This window comes from Hibiscus syriacus, unplaced genomic scaffold, assembly GCF_006381635.1.
Source record: "Hibiscus syriacus cultivar Baekdansim isolate YM2019G1 unplaced genomic scaffold, ASM638163v2 tig00110610_pilon, whole genome shotgun sequence".
Lineage (NCBI taxonomy): Eukaryota > Viridiplantae > Streptophyta > Magnoliopsida > Malvales > Malvaceae > Hibiscus > Hibiscus syriacus.
This window is the reverse complement of record NW_024062800.1, coordinates 3,796,133-3,804,504: the sequence shown is the minus strand read 5'-3', so window position 1 is coordinate 3,804,504 and position 8,372 is coordinate 3,796,133. Positions and strand designations below refer to the sequence as shown.

At 37.7% G+C, this 8,372-nt stretch overlaps 2 protein-coding genes across 2 annotated transcripts; one reads left to right on the top strand and one right to left on the bottom strand.

Moving 5' to 3' along the window:
* The first annotated feature begins 397 nt into the window (after positions 1–397).
* LOC120135670 (carbon catabolite repressor protein 4 homolog 2-like) lies at positions 398–1,471 on the top strand. Its single transcript, XM_039151907.1, has 5 exons — positions 398–403; positions 550–641; positions 771–885; positions 1,054–1,198; positions 1,345–1,471. The coding sequence occupies exons 1-5, from the start codon at positions 398–400 to the stop codon at positions 1,440–1,442; spliced, it is 456 nt and encodes a 151-aa protein (XP_039007838.1). The 3' UTR covers positions 1,443–1,471.
* Positions 1,472–2,794: 1,323 nt separating this feature from the next.
* Positions 2,795–6,271, bottom strand: LOC120135431 (DEAD-box ATP-dependent RNA helicase 37-like). Its single transcript, XM_039151690.1, has 7 exons — positions 6,164–6,271; positions 5,121–6,010; positions 4,957–5,040; positions 4,189–4,431; positions 3,795–3,962; positions 3,535–3,648; positions 2,795–3,345 (listed from the first exon to the last, which is right to left on the bottom strand). The coding sequence occupies exons 2-7, from the start codon at positions 5,883–5,885 to the stop codon at positions 2,836–2,838; spliced, it is 1,884 nt and encodes a 627-aa protein (XP_039007621.1). The 5' UTR covers positions 5,886–6,010; positions 6,164–6,271; the 3' UTR covers positions 2,795–2,835.
* Between the last annotated feature and the right edge of the window lie 2,101 nt (positions 6,272–8,372).

The following is an 8,372-nucleotide window of genomic DNA, read 5'->3' as shown; positions in this document are numbered from 1 at the left end:
TAAAAGATATAATCAGACAGCTGAAAGTTTGCTTTTGAATAATAATTTTGTTCTAGCAATTAAAGTATCAGAATCCTATGGAAGTTGTATTTCATTATGACTGACAAAGTAAAAAGTACAAATGGGATTAGATTGATAAGATCTCTCTCCCTTTCATATGTGGTTTACTGGTTTGCATTTTGGTTATTTAAGTGCCCATTTCAGCTCAGTTTCTCTTAGCCATGTTATGGAAATGATTAATGTACTTATCTTTCTGGAAGTTGGGCTACTATTCTGTACATTCATGAAAGTAAACTCATTTAGATTACCGTATTTACTTGTTTATTTATATTATTTGCCACGTTTCATAATATGCAAGTGCATCATGTAACTGTTTCCACTATTCCTGGCTTTTGGAATGCAGGCAAACACACATGTAAATGTTCAACAAGAGCTAAAGGATGTTAAAATCTGGTAGGTTCTAATTTTTCTTTAATCTGTGTAATTATTTATACTTAGCTTGTTTGTAAAATTCAAAATAGTTACTTATTTTGTTTAATGTTAAATTAGGCGCATACTCTCTTAAAGGGGTTGGAGAAAATAGCTGCAAGTGCAGACATTCCAATGTTGCTGTGTGCGGATTTTAATTCAGTTCCTGGAAGGCAAGTCAGTTATCCTTTACATTATAGTTGATCATTTAGTGCCTTAGATCAGTTACTTTATTTCCGCAGAGCTATCTTTTTTTGGCATTTGACTTCTGCATAATTAGCATGCTGTTGAATTTTATGCAGTGCTCCCCATTCGCTTCTTGCTATGGGAAAGGTAAATCCAGTGCATCCAGATTTAGTGGTTGATCCTCTTGCAATTTTGCGTTCTCACATCAAGTTGACTCATCAATTGCCACTGGTAAACTTTCTTCCATAATGAACTGCTTTAAGCAGTCCCTTGGGTTTTTCTAACAATGTTTTAATGGGGTTTTAAGAACACAGTGGAAACAGTCTTTAGCTGAAATTGGCCTAGGGTTTTATATGAAATTCAAGGGTTATGTTCTGACAAATTAAGGTTTTCAAACAGGTTAGTGCTTACTCGGCCTTTCTAAGAGGAGTTGGTCTTGGTTTGGAACAACAGAGAAGAAGGATGGACCCAACAACTAATGAACCTTTATTTACAAATTTCACAAGAGATTTTATTGGCACCCTAGATTACATATTTTACACTGGTAGGTCAATTCCCTGGAAACCATTTGCTTCATGAATTGTGCACGTATGTGTTTTTAAAATGTTTATGAATGTCTTTCCTCTAGATGTTTGATGTCACTATTAGTGGTTGCAGTTGGTTACAAGTATTTGGCTTTTGTGCTTTCAGCGGACTCTCTAACAGTGGAGTCATTATTGGAACTCTTGGATGAGGATAGCTTAAGAAAAGACACAGCCCTTCTCCAGAGTGGTCCTCTGATCATATAGCTTTGTTAGCCGAGTTTCGGTGTGTGCCCAGGCCTTTGTTAGCTTTGTTAGCTTTTGTGTGCGGTTACAACCCTTCATTTTGACAAAAATATACAACTGAGCTGATGAAAGATAAAAGCATTAGTTTCTGTTGAAGCATACACGCACATGTGCAGAGACTCTATCCAAGCCTTTCTAAAGGATTTGTTTGGTTACGTTATTTAGGTCTCAAGATGTCCAAGAAAATCGGTGAGAGATACTGATGGATACACCGATAAGTTATATATTGTAAGAGATTGTAGATCGTGCTCTCTGTGCTTTAAGGTATCTTATCTATCAGGGATCTCCTTCATATGTTACATTACTCCTTTGGTTTCATAGTAAAATCATTGTGGCCTTTTTCTTTGTTTTCCAATAGTAATATCCACTCGGTTTCTCTCTACTTAAAATTTCTCTGCAAGATAAGGAAAAAGGTGGTTCCTCATTCATCTTTAGTTCCATGTTTCATTTTGGTCTCCAATATCCTCCTATGTACCCCCCTCCCCAAAAAAAAAATCCATCGGTTCTATTTATATCAAGTAAAAATTATATAATTGTAACCGGGAGTAACTCCGGAGGCAACAGCCATTTTGCAGCTAAATATTGGTGTATTTGGGTTAGTCCCCAAAGACTGCAGCTAGGGGTGTATTCGGTTCGGTTCGATTCAGTTTTTTATCAAAAATTGAACCGAACCGAAATAAACGGATTTTTAATATTTAAACCGAAATCGAATAGTTAAAAAAACTGAAAAAACCGAAACCGGTTTTTTCGGTTCGGTTCGGTTTTTTTAACGGTTCAGGTTTTTCGGTTTTTTAATAAAAAAATCACTTGAAACTATAATTTTTTTTTTACAAAAATTACCTATTCAGTTCAATATGGAACAAATGGGTTCCATATAGAAAACCCGAACCGAACCGAAAATCGAACCGTTTAAAACCAAACCGAACCGTTTTACTTGGTTCGTGTCGATTTTTCAGTTTTCTCGATTTCGTTACTCAGCCCTAGTCTGCAACAAACGTGGATTCATTCTAGCCTTTGTACCAGACCTTAGACCAAAAGCGTCAATTTCTACGATTACTGTATACATGCTTCTACTGCGTTTTTAAGATCTTCCATATTTTATAAATGTTGAAAACGAGTTTTCGAAATGTACGTTTTGCTGTCATGGAGCCAAAATGAGAATGCCGAAGTGCAGATTATGGACCCAATTGGTTCATTTTCAATATCATTAATCACCTAACCGGCTAAATGGCTGGTTTCCTAGTGAATGTCCCCAGATGGCAATGTAAATCATGAAAACCGTGAGAATAATCCAGTATATATATATACTCGAACGAAATACAAAATGAAAATATAAACAAGTATAAAGGGGGACCTAATCCCAAGCACTTGTCACCCCTGGAACATAACCTCCGCCATAATTCCCAGGAACTGCATATGCAGCGCCATTATTCTCTCCACATCCACCTCCACCTCCACCTCCACCGTAGTAATCCAGATTCCTACCCACTGACCCCTCCCTTCTGAAATCACGCCCTCCAAAACGCCCTCCTCCATATCTTCTGTTTTTGTTACCACCACAAGGAGCCCGAGATGCATATCGGGTGAGCCACGCAGGTACCTCTTGACTTGCTTCTTGCATTAGCTCAGCTAGCGGCCTTGCCAGTGACGAATTGCCTTCATTAAAGAAAGCTGTTGCCAATCCTGTTTTACCTGCTCGACCTGTCCTTCCAATCCGATGGACATAATCATCAATGTCATTTGGAAGATCAAAGTTGACCACATGAGCTACATGGGGTATATCAAGACCACGAGCAGCCACATCAGTTGCTACTAAAATCGGGGTCTTTCCGCTCTTGAAAAATCTCAATGCTTGTTCCCTTTCCTGCATAAACAAGCCCATGGCAATTATTTAATGACACACTCTTTCTAGAATAGGTTCCATATTGCAACACAACTCAGACCAGCTTTCAACTAAAGAACCTGTCCTGCTAGGTAGTGCAATTACTTCAATTTAAAGTCAAATGGATAAAATTTCACTTCTCTTTAGCAGATGTATTTTTTAACAATTTACCTGCTGAGTCCTATCACCATGGATGGTTGTCGCCGGGAATCCATTAATGCACAACCAATGCTCCAATGAGTCGGCTCCTTTTTTAGTTTCCACAAAAACTAATGTCAATGCTTGCTGCAAAGTAAAAGAGACCAATCAACAACTTTAAATTATCTCGGACCTTTAGGTTCAATGAGACTAGAAAGCAGAGTCAGCACCCTAAGTGGTAGATATTTAAAAAAACAAATATATTTCATGATGGTCTCACATAATCACATTACCTTGCCATGAGCTCCATTTTCCCTCTGTGCATGCAGAAGATCCATGAGATGGCTTCTCTTGTCAGACTCTTGAACAAATTCAACCCTTTGAACAATCAAATCTGTGCTAGAACCAACCCTCCCAACAACCAAGAATATGTAATTTGAAAGAAAATCAGATGCAAGCCTCTGCACAATCACCAATTTAGAAAAGGATTATGTGTTTTCGATATTCTTTCTTTCTATTATTGAAAACTCAAAATCAAGTTAATTACATTCCAGAATTATTCTAAAGCAAAATATAGAAATATCGTTTTTTTTCCTTTTTGCATCAGTAAATTTTGAAATTAACGAGATGATTTCAAGAAACTCGGCAGCACCCACAGAGAAATCCTATTTAACAGTTATAACCAACCTGTATCTCTCTTGGAAAGGTGGCACTAAACAACATTGACTGTCTCGTACCCCGACCAGGCATGTCCATTTGTTCCACTATCTTTCTGATTTGTGGTTCAAAACCCATATCAAGCATGCGATCTGCCTCATCAAGTGCCAAGTACCTTATCATCCGCAAGGACACTCTAGCCCTCTCAAGCAAATCAACCAAGCGTCCTGGAGTTGCCACAAGAATATCAGCTCCTCTCTCCAACTCTCGCAACTAAGTAATGGAATGAATCATTAGTATGTGGAAAAAACAAATATCAGGTATTCCAAAATAGGGGCTTGCAAGGATATTGATAAGCCAGAAATAGATAGAGATTTAGAGGAAAAAAAGATCCCATAAGATCAAAAGAGTGAAGCCAGGCAACATAATTTGGTATAGCGCATAAAATGAGTTCCTTGTTAGATAATGTAAACATGCTAAGATACATATCAACACAATTCATTCTTACCACGTCTTCCAAGGAGAATATATCCAATAGCCTATGAAAAACAAGAGCCCTCACTTATTGAGCAAATAAGTGTGATACTGTATGATTAGACAGAAAATGAAAGCAAACTACATGTTTCAAAACAAATCAACAACTTACTGAGTCAAAATCAGAAATTTGTTCATAGAACAAATATATATTACATACTAAAATCAATTAGTTTAGCATGCGACAGAGTAAATAAGAACTATTCATGCCAAATAACATAGATAATGAATGATATTGGAAACCAAATTCGATGCAGTAGCAACCTGTTGATTAATTGGTGCCCCTCCATAGGCAACTACAACCTTGACACCAGTTTGATAGGAGAACTTCTTCGCCTCATCGTGTATCTGAAAATAGTGATATTATCAGAACCAAAACATATTAAACCATTCTGAACAATCAAATGTTGTAAGAATAGGAATCTCACTTGACAAGAAAGCTCCCTTGTGGGAGAAAGAATGAGCGCGAGAGGGTAGACAGTTCGTGCTACACGGGGTCTCTGTACGTACTTCTCCCGCATAATTCCACTAATAATTGGAAAGCAGAACGCAGCCGTCTTCCCAGACCCTGTTTGAGCACAAGCCATCAAATCCCTTCCTCCTAATACTATAGGAATGGCGTGACGTTGAACCGGAGTCGGTTTCACATACTTGCATCTCCTAATGTTTTGATTCAATTGTTCCCCTAAATCTATCGCAGCAAATGTATTTACAGGCGGTGGCACATTTTCACCACTGGTTTCCACAGGAATGTCCTCGTACGCATCGAAATTAATCCCCGAATTCTCTTGTTCACTAAATGCTTGGTCCCTACCATCAGCTTCATCATTATCGCCAAATGGATTCACTTCCCTTTCTCTCCTGTCCGAACCACAACTTCTATTATTCCAAACGCCGCCGTCGCCGCCTCGTCCAGCTCCAGCATAGCCATACCCCAGACTCTGACGCCGCTCTTCGGGCTTAATCCCTCCGCCGCCGCCGCCGCCCATGTTTGACAGGGACCATTGGGACCCACCAGCAGTCCCATTAAAACTTGTCTTCTCAGAAGCCGCTCCTGAGAGATTGGGTGTGTCGGAAGCAGGACGGTTACGAAGGTGGGGCGGGACATAAGTGGATCGAGTTGGACGACGCAAGGAATTGTTGTCTGAAACTGCAGTTTCAGATGCTACAGAATCCGCCCATGAAGTTCTCATATTTTCCCCAAACCTAAGAAATCCTAACAAAAACCCTAATCGAACCAAAAACAAAAAAACAAAACTAAGAGCTTAATATCCTCCAAAAAAATGTCCTCTTATCTTCTCCTTATTGTAGATCAGACCTTATCAACGAAAACACAAGCAAAGTCAACAAATAAACTTCAATAAAGAATTCTCTTTTTTCAAAAAAAAAATTATGAAACTAATGAAATCAAATATTTTATAGAAAAACATCATGCAAAAAAATTAAAACAAAAAACACTAGAAGTAGAAACCTGGTTGAAATATGTTTAGCAAGATGGGGTCAATAAGCTTGGAATATGTTTCACTCTATGGTTTAAAAACAAAAAACAAAAAACAAAATCGAGGTTTTTTTTTAACAAAGTCTTTTTATTTTCGTCGTCTTTTCTTTTGCTTTGAGCTTGAAACCTAAAGAAACGTGAGAGAGTGAGAAAATATCTACAAAAGATGGTTTAGTGACCGTACAATTTGAGGCTTGCGTCATAATTAAGAGGATCCTAATAACGATGCTTATAACGTTTTCCTAAAACAATTTAGCTTTTAACTTTAATGAAAAAAAAGGCTTTTAACTTTCATCATAATAATGGCAAACAAAATATCTTTTAAATTTATTAATATAAAATTGTATTCATGATATATAAAAAAATATTTAATGTATTATGTTCAAGTCTTATTATAGATGTTTTTTTAAAAAAAATCTTTTTAATTTAATATTTTGGATCAGGCATCGATCAAACTATATTTTTTGATCTAACATCTTTTGCAGTAAGACGCGCTCTTTGCACCGCGCTATACGTTGAGTTGACGCCACGTGGGGTAAGACGCGCCCCCTGAGGCGCGCTTTATGCTGACATGGATACACGTGTGAACGGGCGAGGATAGGTTGGTAATTAAGGGTATGGCGCGGCGTAGGGGCTGCGCCTTACCTGTAATTCTGACACGCGTTAGAAATGTACAGGCCCTACCCCGTGCTATACCCTTAATTACCAAATTATCCTCGCCCGTTCACACCCATCCCTCCCTATAAATACCATAATTCTCAATCACTTTCATACATGTGTGTTGGAGGGTCAGTTTGTGCCACATTTGCTCGAACTTCATCTACATCATCATCATCGGAGTTGAATTGTGGTGATTCTGGGTGAATGAATAATCCAGTCTCAGCATCATCCGCACCAGGTTCACGAAGTGAAGATGATGGTTCCTTCATGCTCTCCACATTTAGGTCGAAGAACCTACTACTGACACGCCTTCCCCTTGAACGAGAAGGCATATCTGGATTGAGATCGAAAAAGCTCGCAGTTGAATGCCTCCCCCTGGAGCTTGAAGCCATCGTGTCAAATGGAAACTGCACAGATTGTTGCGTCGATGACATCTCCATATTAAGGTCAAAGAAATTTACAGATGAATGTCTTCCCCTCGAACTGGATGCGATGTTGTCATACGGATTGTTCGTGGATCCACCTCGGTACATATCGTAAGGAGTTGCGGATGAATGTCTCCCCATTGAAGTTAATATGCCGGCACCATAATGTGAATTTCCCATTATGGCATTAAAATCATTACACATTACTGTAGTCGGGCTGTCAACTTGATCAACTTGTTCAGCCAGCCCATAGTGTAAGCTTAATGGCTGACCCCGAACAGTACGCATTTGAACAAACTTTGCATACATCTCAATATTGCCGTCTGAATAATTACTTTGAGAATCAGCCATCATTTCAACATCATCATTGTTCGATAGTTCAAACGTTGTATAAATTAATGGCATCAATGATGTTGGAAATCTATACTGCAATGACGAGATTCTTCTATTACTCCAACATGAACCTTTCTCGAAATCTTCGTTATCAGCTCCTCAAGAGTTATGTTCTCTTGAATGATATTTTAACACGCTCATTTGATACGAATACAACGCCGGTTTGATCTTCTCGAATTTCTCCATCATAATAAACAATAGCTGAAAGTCTCGTCATTCTTAGAGTTTAAAAGTGCAACAATATTATATCTGCAAAAAAGAAAACAACTGAAACAAACTTGATTAAATAAATAATATATGACAAAAAATATAACAGAATAAATTTTTTACATATAAACGTAAATAATTTAAATAATATAATTTTATATTATTACTTGCACCGCAAAAATATTTCGACGTATGGTCCCACTTTCTAATTCTACAAACACATAAATTAATTGAAAACAATTAGTATATTATTTTTTTCAAATAATCATATATAACTATAAAATAAATATTATAACAAAATTACCTTATAACGAAAGATCGAGCAAACTTTTGAATCAAATATAGATGATTGTCGGATGTTATTTACTTATTCAAATGATTGTTGGTGAGAGAGTTTACAGGAGACGGCTATTTATAGCCGAGAGAGGATGCCTTAAAGGCGAGAAGTTTGGGAGCATGATGCATGTTTGATAATTGAGATAATTGAATAGCGCGGC